Here is a 17,799-nt window from a genome sequence, read left to right as displayed (position 1 = left end):
TATTGGGTACTTCTCTTTTAATAAGATAGATTTCTAACTTTCTCTTTTAATTTCTTTCGATTTTTCTCATAATTTTTAAAATGCCACTTGTATATGTAACTGCTATATTTGTTTGACTGTGTGAACTGTGTAGAATTCACGAGTTACGATGCGCAATGCACATCTACCTTAGCCAGCTTTACAATTAACTGTTGTATTTTTTGTGGTCTAACAACATTTTTAACGTATGTCTTTATATTTTTCTCTAAAATAAAAATTTTTATTATAGAAATAAATTTTATTGCAATGTATGTTTTTATAATAGAATTTTTCTATTTTTAAAAAAATATAGAACAAAATTACTTTTATCTCTATATTTAGAGATAAAAATAAGACACCTCTATATTTTCTTTTATAAATAAAGAAACTTTATTATAGAGACATACATTAAAGCATATTCGCCTTTATAATAGAGATTTTCTATTAAGAAAAAATATAGAGATAAAAATATAGGTGGATTGGAGTTAGTATAAAATAAGCATAGTGCGAGTTTTAATTTTGTGATCATTAATCCAATTAAATTAATAGAAAATGTCAAGACTCAAATGTGACCATTTAATCTTAAAATCATTCATCCATCTAAGTTATAGAGATTTAAATGATTATTGAATCTATCAAAACTTCAAAAGCATCATACTGACCATTTTAGTCTAATTTTTTTTAATCCAACGAGTTAATAGAGATTTGAAAGATAATTGAATCTTTTGTAATCATTATAGCGTAGTGACTGTTAAGTCTAAAAATTATTCATCCAATTCAAAGAATAGAAATTTAAAAGTTTATTAATTTTAAAAACGACAAATTTTCACTACTATATAAGATGAAAACTCTAAAACCTGTTTCAATATTAGATGATTTTTTTTCTGTTCATTGCAAATTAAAATTTTGGTATATTTTAAAACAACTATCCTAACATAGCATCTTAGATAGTTTAGTAGATATGATCTTTGTCATTCCCATGTATCGGTTTTGAGATTTGCGGTCACCTCCCTTTGGTTCTTCAGGCAGAGGTGGGAAAGTTGGTAGCACCGTTGTTGTAACTAGTGCTCGTTGCAGTTATTCTTCTTCCTCATATTTTGCAACAGCCTCTAAAGAAACAAGTCAGCTTAAAAGATCAAATCATACATTGAAGTTGTTGTGGACAAGTTGTAACACTAACCATTGGGTTTGGAGTTAGGAGAGTTAATGAGAAGCTGCCTCTTGGCCGTTTCTTTGAGAGAGAAGCAAAGTGTTCGCCAGGACAACTGTCCATGAACGGCACTAAATCCTCTAGCAAAGTTTCTGGCTCGACCATTCCACACCACATTCTCATCCTTTGACCAGTGGTAGTAGGATCAATTATAAGCACAACAGGAATGGATTCTAGCTTGTAGTATGTGCAAACCTTTCTACAGTATCTTCTTTGGTATCATCATAGACCTAGTACAAGAGAAGGAAGGATTATAACCAAATTCTGTAAAGAGAGTTTCAGTCTAAGCACGTGAAATCTCTCTATAATATATCAAATGCTGTTCTTTAAGCTTAAGCAACATAACTAGCAAGAAGACAAATCTTATCTTTTGACCAGAAACCTGCAACGGAGAACCTTTTATGCATGTCTTACTTGTCTGTTGAATTAGGTAATGCAAGGGAAGGAACTCAGGCAACACAAACTTGACAGTCTTACACATAAGCAAACCTTAACTATTAAGATCGAGAGCACCTTGAGGATGAAACACTAATTCCGGACTTTGAACTAGCAGCTTGAGCAATTCTGCAGCCGAAAAGATAGAAAAGTTTGGAATGATCACCCAACAAGAGCTGATATTTCAACAGATAAAATTGTTCAGGCCAAAATTTTACATGGGCTGGATAAACAAAAGCCCACAGTCCTTTAAATTTGCTGTTGCTGCTGCCTTATGCATTGGCTTTGCCAATCGGACTGAGATTTTCCAGCAGCAGCAAAAAGATGTTAGTCGAATCAATTTCTCTGCTCAGAGATTTTTTTTGATCTGATTTTTATTCTTTGGCAGAGGAAAGCTCAGAATCTTGCCAGAGCACGCATAGACGAGCTGAAAGGATTGGATATTTTTAAGATTTATCTAAATTTTCAGGGGATCGTCTCTAAAAGGAGGCATTGTGCAACCCTATTGTTGTGATATTTGGAACAGTTGGACCAAATTCACCCATAGACAACACCCGTAGTGGCATTTTGTGTGTTTTTTTTCTTCTGAGGAAACGGTAAATGTTGTCCGTGGTTTTCTTTTGGATTGTGTTTCTTCAGTCTTGAAATCAATCTCTCTCTTTTTTTGTGTTGCTTCGGGCCAAATTCGTTATAAGCCGGAGGAAATTGTACCGTAAGGAGGTTTCTTGGTATTTGGTAATATGTGTTTTCATATCACAATGACACAAACTTGTTCCTTAACTAATTAGCTTCTATTTTCTTATTCGCGTTAGGATGACGGTACCGCTCGGGTTTATGTTAATGGGAGCCCAATTTGGACAAGTCTGATAATGCAATGCCTAACGACAGTATCCTACTCCTATCTTATCAATGAAACAGCACAAGGATATGTTAAACCGGAAAGAGGCATCAAACAGAGTGATCCCCTGTCTCCCTACCTATTCATTCTGTGCGGTGAAGTATTGTCAGGCCTATGCAAAAGAGCAGAAAGGGAAGGGACCTTACAAGGGATTCGAGTGGCTCGAGGCAGTCCGAGAGTGAACCATCTCCTCTTTGCTGATGATATTATATTCTATTGCTACACCACAAAAGACAGTTGCTGCAAACTCAAAGCGATCCTGCATGAATACGAGGAAGCATCGGGTCAGAAAATCAATACCGAGAAGTCATCAATTACCTTTTCCTCAAAAACACCTAAAGAAGTTAAAGACCTTGCAATGCAACAACTCGATATAGCAAGAGAAGGAGGATCAGGCAAATACCTCGGGCTCCCAGAATATTTTGGAAGACGAAAGCGTGATTTATTCACATCCGTAGTTGACAAAATCCGACAGCGAGCAGCCAGTCGACCCACAAGATCCCTCTCCAAAGCGGGCAAACTCACAATGTTGAAGTCTGTACTAACGGCAATACCAACCTATCCCATGACTTGCTTTCAACTCCCTGCGAGTCTGTGCAAGAGAATTCAATCAGTACTTACACGCTACTGGTGGGATGACTCTGATGACAAGAAAAAGATGTGCTGGATATCATGGGACAAACTAACAAAGCCAAAATCAGAGGGTGGTCTAGGGCTCCGAGATATTCAAATATTCAACCAAGCTCTCCTAGCTAAACAAGCATGGCGGATTCTAACAGTGCCTGATTGCCTTCTAGCACGGGTCCTAAAAGGCAAATATTGTCACAATATATCATTCCTAGAGGCCCCACTCCCCTCGGTATGTTCACACGGATGGAGGAGTATATTACATGGGAGGGACTTACTTATAGGAAACCTAGGGAAAGCTATAGGTAATGGCTGCACAACCAGAGTATGGAAGGACTCCTGGATTTCCCTAGAGCAACAAATAAAACCCTATGGACCTATCCCGGAAGCTGCACTAGACCTAACAGTTTCAGATCTTCTAACTGATGATATGCAATGGAACAAAAGTAGGATTGAAGAGCTCTTACCTAATCTCTCATCACAAATCCTATGTTTGCGCCCTGGACATGCATCAACAGAAGACAAATTCGTATGGCAGCCTCTCCAATCGGGGATCTACTCAGCAAGATCAGGGTATTGCTCTGCAGTTTCAAAAGTACAATCATCAGTAACGCCACAGGAATTCAACTGGGTAAAAGATGTATGGAATCAAGATTGCTCACCAAAGATGAAAGTCTTCCTGTGGTCGATAGTTCAGAAAGCATTGCCCTTCGGGGAGAACCTTCAAATCAGGGGAGTAAGATCAGATGCTGTCTGTATAAAATGCAAAGGGACTGAAACGGCGATGCATACCTTCTTCACATGTCCATTTGCTAAAGACGTCTGGGAGAAAGTACCACTGAAGCAGGTAGTTCACATAGCTACAGGATTGAACATCAAAGACATGATAGTCGCCTTTAGATCGGTCTACTGCCTCCCACCAATAGGTATATCTAGGACAATTCTTCCTTGGATTTGTTGGGCACTCTGGACTGCGCGGAACCTCCATATTTTTGAGAACAGAATCCTATCAACAGAGGAAGTGGTTATAAAAGGTTTACAGCTTGCACGAGAATGGATAGCAGCACAAGTCAATAACCCGACAACAAGAGTAGACTTACCTAAAGGACACAGAGACAAGCGCTCACCGGCGAATCACCCCCTCACCAGCACATGCAAATCCGATGCAGCCTGGGACATAACTTCGAAGAGAGCTGGCCTCGCTTGGAGTATCTCCGGAGGATTGATCATCAACAAGCAGCAAGGTAGCCAAACGGAAAGCTTCGTCTCTTCCCCGATCGTTGCAGAAGCCCTAGCTCTCCGATCGGGTCTCATCGCAGCGGTAAATCTTGACATCACACTAATCAAGATGTACTCCGACAATCAAACGCTCATCCAAGCTATTAATTTCGAGACACAGGCAAAAGAAATCATGGGGATCATCAATGACATCCATCGTATATCCTCTGTGTTTACCGAAATCGAGTTTTTTCATCTACCCCGCGACTTGATCAAAGACATAGATCAGACTGCAAAAAAGGCCCTACGCGGCCCATCTGTTATTTAATTTCACCTTTGGGCTAGACTTGGACCAGATGCCATGTTTTTAAATTTTTATCGTAATGAATCATTTGGTGCACAAAAAAAAAAACTAAACATAACTTCACTGAACCAGTGACCGAACACTTTGAAATGCTTCACGTCCAGCAAACTAAAGCCAATTTTCTCCTATTATTACAACTTACAATTTTCACCTATTTTTTATGTATAAATATTGCAAAAAACATTACAAATATCATTTTTTCAGAAAAGAACTACATCACAAGTACAAATTATAAAATGAAACAAAATTAACTCCCCCCCCCCCCCCAATTTTTTTTTTTAAGATCATATATACAAATAACACAATCACGTTGTTTGTTTTAATCTGATTGATAAACATATAAAGTGAGCGACTAATAGAACGACAGTTAAAAACAATGCAAAAACTCAAATTGATTTATGCGTTATCATCGCGGTCTTTCTACAGCAGTTTGTATTATGTTCAGAGCTAGCAAAATTGCACCCAAAACTGTTAAGCAAAAGGATAAATTCCCGAGTCCCCTGCAAAATGTGACAAGAGAAACATTCTAAGAAAAATACATATTCAGTAATTAAAACAAATAAGATATATTTCTTACTCTGATTCTGATTCCAAATCAGTAACCAATTCGTTAAGTTGTATATGTCCATTGAAGAACTGATATGCGTTTCCTATCGTGGGAGCTCCATCTTTGTCTCTCACAGCCTAGAGTAAGATGTAGTAAATTTCACATATCAACTAGCTACTAAGTGTCGTGACAAAAAAAAAACTAGCTACTAAGTGAAACCAAGAAATGAAGATTGAACTTACCTTACCAACAACAGTCAAATACGTGCCAATCTCAAGAACTTGAGAACACTTGTTACAGTCAATATCAGTAATCTAAAAAGAAACACCAACATTGTTATTTAAGCCCAGAGAAGAAAAAGAAAAAAAGAATTACTACAAGTAACAGGACAAATACCTTGATTTTTTCATCAGAAACAGGGCTTTTAAAGTATGTAATGACTGGTTCAGTAGAGAAGTACGTTTTTAAAGTATCATAAAATCCTGTGGCATATTGGTAATCCAATACATAGACTCGAGCAGTACCATCATCCTATAATCGTGAAAATAGAAGCAACTAATTTACTTAAAGGATATATGTTTGTGAAATTGAGAAGAAAATAATGTCATATATGAAAACATATCTTTACCAAATACCAAGGAACTTCCTTACGGCTTACAGAAATGGTTTTAGAGTCCGGTACTGCCGAATCAAAGAGATTCGTCCTCTCAAACTCAACTGAATCCTGAAGGATCACCAACCAACATTGTTCAGTCAATGTCTCTCTTGGATAGATAAAAAAAGAAGGCAACACAAATCTTTACCGCTTCCTCGGTATCGATGATGATACTGCTCGAGTCCGGTACTGCCGAAACAAAGAGATTCATCCTTTTTAACTCAAGTGAAGTCTGAAGGAGCACCAACGAACATTATTCAGTCAATGTCTCTCTTGGATAGACAAAAAAAAGGCAACACAAGTTTTTACCGTTTCCTTTATGAAAACACCAAAACGGCTGTTCTCCACGGCCACGGTTGAGGTTGATCCAACTGTTCCATGTACCATAACAGTGGGGTTTTTTATCTTATTATTTTCAAGACATTCCCCTGAAATTTTTGGAAAAAGCATCAATTTTTTACAAAGCAAAAACACACCGAATCCTTTCAAAAAAAACATCAACTTATAAAACCTACCCAACCCTTTTAGGTCATTCACCGGTATAGCTCGACGTAAAAGCTCACAATTCCTGAACGGAACAAGTAGTCGAAATCAATAGTGAGCAGATCAGCAGAGAAATTTGATTTAGGAACTGACTAACATCTTTTTGCTACTGCTTGAAAATCTCATTAGGGAGGCAAAGCCAATGCATAAAGCCGCGGCGGCAAGATCCATCAGACTTTTTATGTTGAACCCAAGGAATAAATCAAACACGGACTCATCAAAAACGTACGTAATCAACTCAAATAAATTCAGGAGTTTTTAGGGTTCCGCTGAAAGATGCGCTGATGAATGAATCCGCCGAATTCTGTATATGTATATTGATCGCGATAATAGTAAACAGGCCAGGTTCGGTTAGAGTGTTTTCGGGTTTGAATCAGGTTTAGTAAAGATAAAGTGAAATCTGAGTATACCGGATATCCATTCGGCCGTTTGTTTCTCCCCAAATTATGTATTAGCCAACACATGGAGTTGCATGTATATTGCGTATATATACATGATTGAGTACGTGTTTCATACGTTTCATTTTTAAAAACATTTTCTGAAAACGTCAATTCAACCAAGTTAGGCTATTAAAACCATGTTTATCCCTCGTACCCACTTGGTTTCTTCCTTTTTTTTTTGTTTTTTTGTCTGATTTTTTTTTTTTAAATGCACCAATCGCGAGCCGTCATCTGTCGGTGATGCTCACGAATAGTGAACAAACCAAAGAGCATACGTTTCTTCCTTGGCGACTTTTGCTTTATGTTTCTTTCTTTCTATGGACCTTACAGTCTACTTTTTCACTAAAAACTTTTTGAAGACACCGCGATAAATATGCTATAAGAAAATTCCAATACATCGCTATTTTTTTCCTATAAATATATATAAAAAGTTAAAATAGAGATATTTTTTTCTCTATTGTAGTTCTTTATATTAGATAAATGTTATATTTTCTGTTGTAGAAGAATGATAACTTTTTACTCTAAATATAAAGTTTAAAATAATTAGGGAAATGTGACATTTCATTATTATAGAATAATATACTAAAACAAAATTATATTTTTATTTTCTAAAAATTTAGTTATAGAAAGTAAAGATAGATTGGAGATGATCCAGATAAGTGCATTACTCCAAACGGTCTTTCATGATCTAATTAGACTACAAGCTGTCATCAAATCAAATACAAAGTCAAACCCAATGACATCTATTTAACTAGTTACTCTTTTGAAAATATAGAAATTGTCAAAAAAAATTGTAACCCGGGATATCCGGCGGGACGTAACCCAAGCGACTAGTCCTCTAGGGGTCTGATTACCGACACCAGTCACACCTGATTGATCACAAGATGCATGGCCACATAGATGAGTAAACCTAAACTGGCACGGATTTCAACTCATGTCCCTTACGAACATTTGAGACGCTATGCGCCACCCGACCACACCGATGTGATTTAGAAAATTTTCAATTTCTGCTTCTAGAAATTGTTTTTTAGTATAACAAAAGTCATTCTATTGTTTAAATAAGAGTTAGTTTTGAGAATCTTTTTTAGTTTTGAGAATTCATACCAAAATAAACAACTAACAAAACATAAATATTTATGAAAAGTATGTATAATCTTGGCTAAAAATCTGATCTCCGGTTTTGCGTAGAAATTGTTATTACACGTCAACATTAGAATATTTGTATTAATACTGATCATATACTTTTTTAAAAAGATGTAAATTCACTACGACGATTGGAAAATAAATATCAACAGGCCAGGGTCAGGTTAAGTCGTTTTTTCTCTTACGGTGGAAGATTAGAATAGATATATTTGTATAGCCCTACACCCAATTCTTTATACAAAACCGTCAAAACGTAATGAATTCCGTGTATGATAGAATCATAGAATGTAAAATCATTTTGTTTCTCATTATATTCTACAAAGTGTTTTTGTTACAAACAAGTAAATTTTTACGCTTTCGTTGTTTTATTATTTAGTAATCATAGGTATCTAACTATAAAAGTAACAAGAGCACTTAAAACTTAAATAGGAAAGCAGAGAAGAACAAGCTAAGAAGCAACCTCGGCGCCACTTGTGGTTACGGTATGGACAATTCCGCATAACATTAAGATTCTCTCGCTACTATTTCAAAGTCAAAAGTCAATTTTCAAAATTTCACGTGAGCCTAACCGTTTTAATATTTAATATTAAGCTTGATTTGGTCAACGCAGGCCAGCTTTACGCAAATATAAACCCAAGTCATATACTTTTTAAGTTTTTTTTTTTTTGAGAAATACTTTTTTTCTTTTGATTGTAACGTTAAGTAATGCAAGAGTTGAAAATGTAGGGGTCACTAATAGAATACTCCGAATAACACTCTTCTCTTAAAAACGAAAATCTTAGTCGTAATCATAAAATTTTAACTTAAGTTAAGACTGTTGAATTCAATATAAGATGTAAACTTTTTATCAAAGTAAAGTTTAATATTCATCGTAAAAAACATTTCAAATTACTGAATCTAATAAAAGAATATTATCACTTTTCCATTATTAGTAAGAAAACTATATAAACAGGACCGTCTTTTTGCACGTGCAATTGGAGCGGTCGAACATGGTCCAAATTTTTAGAGGGTCCATAATATTGTTTTGTAATAGCTATATATATATAAAATCATATATTTAAAAAAATTAGATAACTATTATTTAAATCTAATTTTTGTATTTATTAACCAATTAATATAAATTATAAAATTAGTTTTGTTAACACAATCAACAAAAAATGCAATAAGTTAGGAACTAATTAGCATTTATCTCGATTATATATTTTGGAAAGTGAAAAAATAGAAGTTGGTGTTTGTTTTAATATTCAACTAGACTTTCGGGCGGGTATTTATTCTATGTTTTAAGTTTTTTGTTTATATTAAATTATATGTATTTGTAATATTTAATTATAAATTTATATTGAAAATTAATCTTTACAGTTATAATAAAAATTATATTTATAAGTTTAATAAAATATTCTTATATAAATTTTAAATATCCTAACTAAAATAATATAGGGGTGGATCATAATTTTTTCCAATTCCAAAATCTTAATATCTCTTAAAACAAATAAAATAAATTTATAAATACATAAAATATATAAAATATTTTGAAATATAATTTCTGTTAAAATAAATTTGTTAAAAAATAATTTTGCAATGTTGTTGTTTATTTCTGTAGCTTGATCCGTGACCGTATAATTATTTTTCCGTATAAATATTTGCTTTCACTTTAAATTTGTTCTTTCTACTAATGTATAATATATATATATATATATATATATATGTATATATGAAAATTAAAATATATTACATAATTATGGAAAGAGGTTATCTACTTATTTATAGTATTAATGTACATTAAATTTAAGATTTATCATGAATTTGTTGTGGAATCAATTTAGGAAATTATGCATTGAATTAGGAAAAGACAAAATCCTTAATATCAGGTTTATTAATTACTTTAGTGGCATTAGGTTGTAAATATTTTAAAAGTCTTAGGGTTAATTTTAAAGTGTACTTCTGTTTTAATAGAATAGATGTAGGTTTAGAAGGTTAATATTCTAATTTGATTATGTTTAGGAAACTATTATTAATTAGTGATTATAAATAGGTAGAGAAATATATAATTTTCATAATATTTCTGAAAATAGTAAATACAGAATAAAAATTAGTCTAAGCTTTTGTCGAGAAAGAAAAAAGAGTCTTCAATTTTTTGTCTAATGAAATCAAGATTCTACAATTTTTCTTACCACTATACATATTCTATTGTTCTATTATTATAACTTTTGATTACGATATAAAAAAATTAAAAAAAAAACGGACAAAATCATAATCTCAAAGAGGTGTTTTCATAAATTTTAAATGAAAAACCCAAAACATGTCTATTCCACTCAAACCAAAAAAAATTTGGTCGATGATTTTTGCATAAGAAAAGCTAGAAAATGATGCTATTTAGATTAAAAATTAGATTGGTATAATAATATTTTATCAGAAAAACATATAAATGATTTTAAATTCTTGAAAAAGATCTTATTTTATTTTTTGAATAGGATCTCTATAGAGTTTGAGATGGCTCTGTATATAAATATTGGAAAGGCAAAGTACACTACCAGAAAATACGTATTTGAAAAGGTCAGAAGGGCTTTCACGCGCTCCCGCAGCAAAAAGGGACCGCAAATGATTATTGCTTGATTATTTTTCTCCTATATATATGACCTATTTCGTCTCATTTCTATAACAAACCAAAATAACATTTTCAATATCAAATCACTAATCAACTAGCTCTTTGCGAAATTTGTTTTGTTACTTCAATACTTAACATAAAGTTTATTTTAAAAACTACTATGGTTATTTTCAAGTTTTTTGTATTGTTATTGAGCTTGTCTTGTTTCTGTCAAGCACAACTTTCTCCTACTTTCTACGATCAAAGTTGTCCAAACGCTCTCTCAACCATCCGATCCTCAATCCGAACCGCCATTAGCCGTGAACGTAGAATGGCTGCTTCTCTCATCCGTCTCCATTTCCACGACTGTTTCGTTAATGTATGTGATTAACATATGATATAACATGTGTGTTGATGGACCGGTCTAAAATTTGTGTTCGGTTTTAATTTTTAATTTGGTAGGGTTGTGATGCATCGGTCATGCTTGTGGCAACTCCAACCATGGAGAGTGAAAGAGATGCAGTGGCAAACTTTCAATCAGCAAGAGGATTTGAAGTTATTGATCAAGCCAAATCTGCTGTTGAGAGTGTCTGTCCTGGTGTCGTTTCTTGCGCTGATATCATTGCCGTTGCTGCTAGAGACGCGTCTGAATACGTAAGTTTTTATCTGTTTCTCTCGACACATTTGCATGCATAATTAGACTATCTCAAACATACTAACAAGGTATATAACGCGTTATTTTTTATATTAAGATAAGGATTTTTTTTAATTTTTAATGTAAAGTTTTATGTAATTAGTGCTTATTTTTGTTTCTCTTTTCTGTTTGAAATTAATTTGCACTATACGAATTACAATTTTTCCTTACTAAACATTTATAAAGGTTGTTTAGTTTGAGAAAAATATATTACTATAACAGCTAAACGTAAAGGCCAAGAAAAACAATCGCGTAGTACCACTTTTATATTCATTTTCTCGTAGTTCAAATAATTCTTCTGTAAAATTTGAAATATATCATCAATAGGTAGGAGGTCCAAGATATGCTGTGAAGGTTGGTCGGAGAGACTCTACCACTGCCTTTAAAGCTATTGCAGACAGTGGCGACCTCCCCAGTTTCAGGGCAAGCCTAGACGACCTCAGTGATCTCTTCCTTCGAAAAGGTCTAAACACTAGAGACCTCGTCGCTCTCTCTGGTTAGTCCCGATAAAAAGACCTTTAGTCACTTATTTATTGTCAATTTCTCTCTTTGAGATTTGAATATGACGATGAAAAAAAAGATATTGCTTATGACACACGAAAAATTTATTTACAGGAGCTCATACTTTAGGGCAAGCTACATGCGTAACATTTAAGGAAAGGCTTTACGACAATTCGAGCGACATTGACGCCGGATTCTCCAGCACACGTAAGCGCCGCTGTCCGGTCAACGGTGGAGATACAAATCTAGCACCTCTAGATCAAGTTACACCAAACTCGTTCGACAATAACTATTACAGAAACTTGATGCAGAAGAAAGGACTTTTGGCGAGCGATCAAGTTTTGTTTGGAAGCGGAGCTTCTACTGACAGTATTGTATCGGAATATAGCAGAAACCCTTCTAGATTCGCGTCTGATTATGCAGCTGCAATGATCAAGATGGGAGATATTCAGACACTCACTGGCTCAGCTGGACAAATCCGAAGGATCTGCACTGCCGTTAATTAAAGACATATTATTACTTCTCTTCTCCGAAAGAGTTTCCAGACTTAAAATTCACGTTATTTTATTTACATCTACTCATTTAATTTGGTTCATTTGTAATTGTATGTAACTAATTCCTGCATTAATTCGTTTGTTATTTGGAAATATCATTTAAACAATAATTCATTCGTATATATAGACATATAATTCGATTTTTTTGTGCAACCAGATTTTTCATTCATAGAAATCGTAACTATATAAAAACTACATTAAAATCACAAACAACAAAGATCTAAGTCCAAACTGAGTTTCAACAAACACATGATTTATTTCTTAGCTATACGATTTGTAGACCTGGTCAGTTTATTTTCTTTAAATTTTTTTAAAATTGGCGATATTGAGCTAGTACAATATGTTCGCAATTACTTTATCCACTTTCATTTATTTCAACTTTTGAGCAATGGTTTGTCCTATTTCTCACTTGAATGGGGAAAATTCTTTGTAACTGTAAGTACTAAGAGAAACTTGTGTATAATTTAATACGTTTCGTTACTTTCGTATACATTTTTTTTTATAGAAAGCTCGACCACGAGAAAAAAAAAAGTTGTTTGGCCGAGGCCAAAGACAGGTTAGCAAGCGAATGATCTCCGCGAAAAAAAAAAAATATATTTTAGTCAGAAAAAAAAAATCATAAAATATTTAAACATAATAACATAAAATAAAACCAAGGAAATGAAAAAAATTAACCACAATCAAACCATTACTGTACCGAGAAACCGGTTCAGGTTCAGAACCTGATGAATTCATTTGAAACATTTAAAAATGTCTACGTCATTCTCTCTCTTAGTTTTAATTTTTTTTTTCTCTTAGTTTTTATTAGTCAGCGGAAAGAACTTTGGGAGCTAAAAGTCAATCATCACCTCCCCTTTTGGCCTTTTCCGTGTATTCCACACATGTCTCTATCTCCTCCTCCAAGATTTGTTAAATGTTCAGTCAAAGTTTCAATTTTTTAAAATCATATTCACTTAATCTCTCTTCCTCTTGCGACATGGCTCTTCTTCAACGTTACCGGTCCGGGATGATGATCATACTTGCTGTCGTAGTAGAGCTCTGCTTTTACTCCTCAAACTCTCACAGCCTCACGTGCCATCCACGTGACCTAGATGCCTTGCGTGACTTCATCAACGAACTCTCCCCCAAGCCAGATAGTTGGGAATTCACTTCTACTGGAGATTGCTGTGAATGGGAAGGGATCACATGCAACTCTCTGAGAGTCACCAAACTGAAGCTTGTGAGCAAAACACTGTCCGGTAAGTTGTCTGAATCTCTTGGAAAACTGCATCATCTTAGAGTTCTTAATCTCTCCAGCAACTTCATCTCAGGCTCCATCCCTCCGTCCATTTTCAATCTGACAAACTTAGAAGCGCTAGATTTGAGCTTTAATGGATTCACTGGCTTAATCCCTGAGAGCTTGAATCTTCCTTCACTGAAAAGTCTCAGCTTTTCGTCGAACCAGTTGAACGGTTCGCTTCCGGTGCATATATGTCGCAACTCTACTGACCTTACGCTGATCAGACTCGAGTCCAACAGATTCTCTGGAGAGTTTTTATCTGGGTTCGAGAAATGCTCTCTGCTCCAACATCTCTTCCTTAGCGGGAACGGTCTAGCTGGTAACATACCTGAGGATCTCTTTCACCTTCAAAGGTTGAGTCTTTTTGAGGTTCAAGAGAATGGTCTCTCTGGTACACTCAGTTCTGCACTTGGTAACCTCTCCAGCCTTGTTCATCTTGATATCTCAATGAATAGATTCTCAGGAGAGATCCCTAACGTGTTCAAGAAACTGTCGAAGCTAGAGTATCTAGTGGCTAGGTCTAATCAATTCACAGGAGGGATCCCTATGTCGTTGGCAAATTCAAAAACTTTGAGTTTGCTGAACTTGGGGAACAACTCACTGAGTGGTCCTTTGCATTTGAACTGTACTGTGATGACTAACTTGGCCTCGCTTGATCTGGGGGTGAATAGGTTCAATGGCTCTTTGCCTGAACATCTACCGTCTTGCAGACAGCTCACACACGTTAATCTCGCGCGAAACCACTTTGATGGACAGGTCCCAGAGAGCTTCAAGGACTTCCATAGCTTATCTTATTTAGGGCTCTCAAACTGCAGTCTTGTGAACATTTCATCGACGCTTCACATTCTTCAGCACTGCAAGAACTTGACGAATCTTGTTCTTACTTTAAATTTCTATGGAGAGATGTTGCCTGATGACCCCAGTCTTCATTTCAAGAACCTCAAGGTACTTGTTATACCAAATTGTAGGCTTACCGGTTCAATGCCAAGGTGGTTGAGCAAGAGCACTAAGCTAGAGCTGTTGGATCTCTCATGGAACAGTTTATCTGGAGCTATACCAAATTGGATCGGTGGTTTCACTCATCTTTTTACTTGGATCTGTCGACAAACTCGTTCACAGGAGAGATCCCAAAGAGTGTGACAAGGCTGCATAGCCTCATAAGCCAAGATATTTTAGCCGAGGAGCCTTATCCAGATCACCCATTCTTCTATAGAATGAATGAGTATGGGAGATCTCAGCAATACAAACATGTTTCCAGATTTCCACCAACGCTTGAACTCAGCCAAAACAATCTCTCTGGACCCATTTGGGAGGAGTTTGGAAACTTGAAGAACCTCCATGTATTTAAACTGAATGCCAACAGATTATCAGGACAAATCCCTAGCTCCCTTTCAGGAATGACAAGCTTGGAGGTTCTTGATCTGTCTAATAACCACATTTCCGGTCCAATCCCGGGATCTCTGCAGAAGCTAACGTTTATGTCCAAGTTCAGTGTTGCAAACAATAGCCTCTCAGGGAGAATCCCTTCTGGTGGTCAGTTTCAAACCTTCCCGAACTCGAGCTACGAGGGCAACGATTTTTGTGATTACGACTGGACTCGATGCCAAGAAGATACGCTAGACCAAAACCGAGCAAGAAGCAGTGATGAGAGTGACAACAGTCCTAGTGACTATGCATTAGAATTTTCATATGGAGTTGTTCTTGGGTTTGGTTTATCGTTTGTTGTTGTTGCTACTTTCCGTCAGAGGCTGTTTAGAATTTAATCTTCACGGCATCAAGTTTCATGTTACACAATTACCACAATGTTTTGATTATGGACTGTTTACGTCAGTCAATATATGGTAAAAAAGTTTTTCGTAAACACTTATAGATCCCATGAATACTCGGTTTTACTCAAGTCTACCCATTTCAATTTTTGAAGGGAATTAAACAGTTTATGTACGTCTTGTGCAGTAATTATAAATAACAAGTTAGTTAAATACTTAAATATAAAACTTATAATTCAACAATATATATAAAGTAAATATATAGTAAAGATAACATTAAAAATACATAACTATTACTTATAAACACAAACAAACTTAACACAACACTGAACAATTTTTGACAAATTAGTAATGTTAGAATAGAGCTTTACCATTGTCTTATATGTGGTTAAGTAATTTTACTAATGTGATAAATATTTCATTTTAATAAAGTTAAAGTTTAGGTGAAATTTTAAATTTTTTTAATAAATAAGTATAGTTTTAAATCTTTTCAACTAAGGTGTGTTATTAGAAATAAACAAAAAGTTAAAAATGAACATATTACAAATGGGAAAATCACATAAAAAACCTCAAAATGTCACTTACTAACACTTTAAACCTTGAAATTTTTTCACTAACACTTTTAACCTTCAAAGTGACATTTGTATCATAAAAAACCTTCAAATCAAAAAATTGACCGGTTCAGCACGTAATTTTTTAAAAATAATTATTTAATTAATAAAATAAACAAAATAAATAAATAAAAATCCAAAAATAAATAAAATCGAAAAATTCTAATAAAATTTACAAAAATGGAAAAAAATCAAAAAAGAAAAATTAAAATTTTAGAAAATTAAATAAATATATTAAAAATTAATTATTTTCTAAAAATATTAATAAAAATAACTAAAAAGTTAATAATAAATAAGATTAAATTTAAATAGAGAAGAACTAAATAAAAAGTTCACAATTTTTTTTAAAAAATGGAAAATATAAAATTCAAAATCACTAGTGACGATGATGGTTTCTCACATAACCATTAACAATGACAATAATTGCCATATCTCCAACGACAGTTTCCAACATCATCTTGAAAATGACAAAACAAAATCTTTTTCAAACTTTTGAATTTTCATTTTTTTGAAATATATGAATTTTTTATTTTTCTGTTTTTTTAATTTGATCTCATTTAGTTTTGAATTTTAATTTTCTAAATTTTAATTAATTTTCTGATTTTTTCTAATTTTCTGATTATTATTAATTAATATATAATTACATAAGAATCAAAAAAGTTAGAAAAATCCGAAATTAATTATTATTTAGAAAATTAAATTCAAAAATAAATGAGATCAAACTAAAAACAGAAAATAAAAAAATTCATATATATCAAAAAATGAAAATTCAAAAGTTTGAAAAATATTTTTTTGTCATTTTTAAGATGATGTTGAAAACTATCATTGGAGATATGACAATTATCGTCATTTTTAATGGTTATGTGAGAAACCATCATCGTCACTTGTGAATTTTGAATTTTGAGTTTTATATTTTCCATTTTTAAAAAAAAACTGTGAACTTTTTATTTAGTTCTTTTCTATTTAAATTTAATCTTATTTATTATTAATTTTTTAGTTATTTTATTAATATTTTAAAAAATAATTTAATTTTTAATATATTTATTTAATTTTCTAAAATTTTAATTTATTTTTTTTTATTTCTTTTTTTTTTTTGATTTTTGTAAATTTTATTAAAATTGATTTTTATTTATTTTTGGATTTTTATTTATTTATTTTGTTTATTTTATTAATTAAATAATTATTTTTGAAAAATTACATGCTGAACCGGTCAATTTTTTGATTTGGAGATTTTTTATGATACAAATGTCACTTTGAAGGTTAAAAATGTTAGTGAAAAAAACTTCAAGGTATAAAGTGCTAATAAGTGACACTTTGAAGGTTTTTTATGCGATTTTCCCTATTACAAATTGAGGAGAAAAATAAAAAACAATGTTGGAGCAAAACTCAAATTCAAAATAAAATTTACTTCAGTTTAAAGAAAAATTTGAAAGAAACCTTTAGAGATGGTTTCACCACCTTTTTCTCACAACGGTCATACGATTTAAATCGAATTCAAGACGTCATCGGCCATAGCCATGAAGTCTATAGGAGACTGCAACAACAAAATGGGAGAAGAATTAGTTAACACTCAATGTCTCAGTCTATGTTATATTTTCTCTGCTTCAATTTAATAATTAGAGAAATTCCATAGGCTATTACTAAAAAAGTTTTTCTCACAAATACAACACACTAAGAAAAGAAAATAATTAAAATGTTTTATTAAAAGAATT

At 33.4% G+C, this 17,799-nt stretch overlaps 2 protein-coding genes, 1 long non-coding RNA gene and 1 pseudogene across 6 annotated transcripts; 2 read left to right on the top strand and 2 right to left on the bottom strand.

Annotated features, from left to right (window-relative positions):
* Positions 1-913: 913 nt before the first annotated feature.
* LOC130495964 (uncharacterized) lies at positions 914-2,696 on the bottom strand. Of its 2 annotated transcripts, XR_008935006.1 has the most exons (4): positions 1,882-2,695; positions 1,742-1,792; positions 1,199-1,646; positions 914-1,127 (listed from the first exon to the last, which is right to left on the bottom strand). It is a non-coding gene; the product is annotated as an uncharacterized LOC130495964 (long non-coding RNA). The 2 variants fall into 2 exon arrangements; XR_008935005.1 differs by having other exon boundaries at positions 1,199-1,792; positions 1,882-2,696.
* A 2,360-nt stretch (positions 2,697-5,056) lies between these two features.
* On the bottom strand, positions 5,057-6,895 carry LOC108808372 (E3 ubiquitin-protein ligase SP1-like). 3 transcript variants are annotated; one of them, XM_056988018.1, is made up of 9 exons: positions 6,613-6,895; positions 6,488-6,540; positions 6,282-6,400; positions 6,121-6,204; positions 5,976-6,041; positions 5,714-5,848; positions 5,560-5,631; positions 5,348-5,454; positions 5,057-5,270 (listed from the first exon to the last, which is right to left on the bottom strand). In XM_056988018.1, exons 1-9 carry the CDS (start codon positions 6,684-6,686, stop codon positions 5,177-5,179), a joined length of 804 nt encoding a protein of 267 aa, XP_056843998.1. In that variant the 5' UTR covers positions 6,687-6,895; the 3' UTR covers positions 5,057-5,176. The 3 variants fall into 3 exon arrangements, with proteins under 3 accessions (XP_056843998.1, XP_056843997.1, XP_018436033.2); XM_056988017.1 differs by having other exon boundaries at positions 5,066-5,270; positions 5,946-6,041; positions 6,613-6,875; XM_018580531.2 differs by having other exon boundaries at positions 5,155-5,270; positions 5,565-5,631; positions 5,946-6,041; positions 6,613-6,874.
* Positions 6,896-10,768: 3,873 nt separating this feature from the next.
* On the top strand, positions 10,769-12,571 carry LOC108809975 (peroxidase 4). Its single transcript, XM_018582108.2, has 4 exons — positions 10,769-11,061; positions 11,145-11,336; positions 11,704-11,872; positions 11,992-12,571. The coding sequence occupies exons 1-4, from the start codon at positions 10,864-10,866 to the stop codon at positions 12,381-12,383; spliced, it is 951 nt and encodes a 316-aa protein (XP_018437610.1). The 5' UTR covers positions 10,769-10,863; the 3' UTR covers positions 12,384-12,571.
* Positions 12,572-13,389: 818 nt separating this feature from the next.
* LOC108839011 (phytosulfokine receptor 1-like) lies at positions 13,390-15,565 on the top strand (annotated as a pseudogene).
* Positions 15,566-17,799: the final 2,234 nt, after the last annotated feature.

The sequence above is a fragment of the Raphanus sativus genome, chromosome 6 (assembly GCF_000801105.2).
Source record: "Raphanus sativus cultivar WK10039 chromosome 6, ASM80110v3, whole genome shotgun sequence".
Classification (NCBI taxonomy): Eukaryota; Viridiplantae; Streptophyta; class Magnoliopsida; order Brassicales; family Brassicaceae; genus Raphanus; species Raphanus sativus.
Note: the sequence above shows the minus strand (reverse complement) of the source record. Positions and strands in the feature narration are given on the sequence as shown.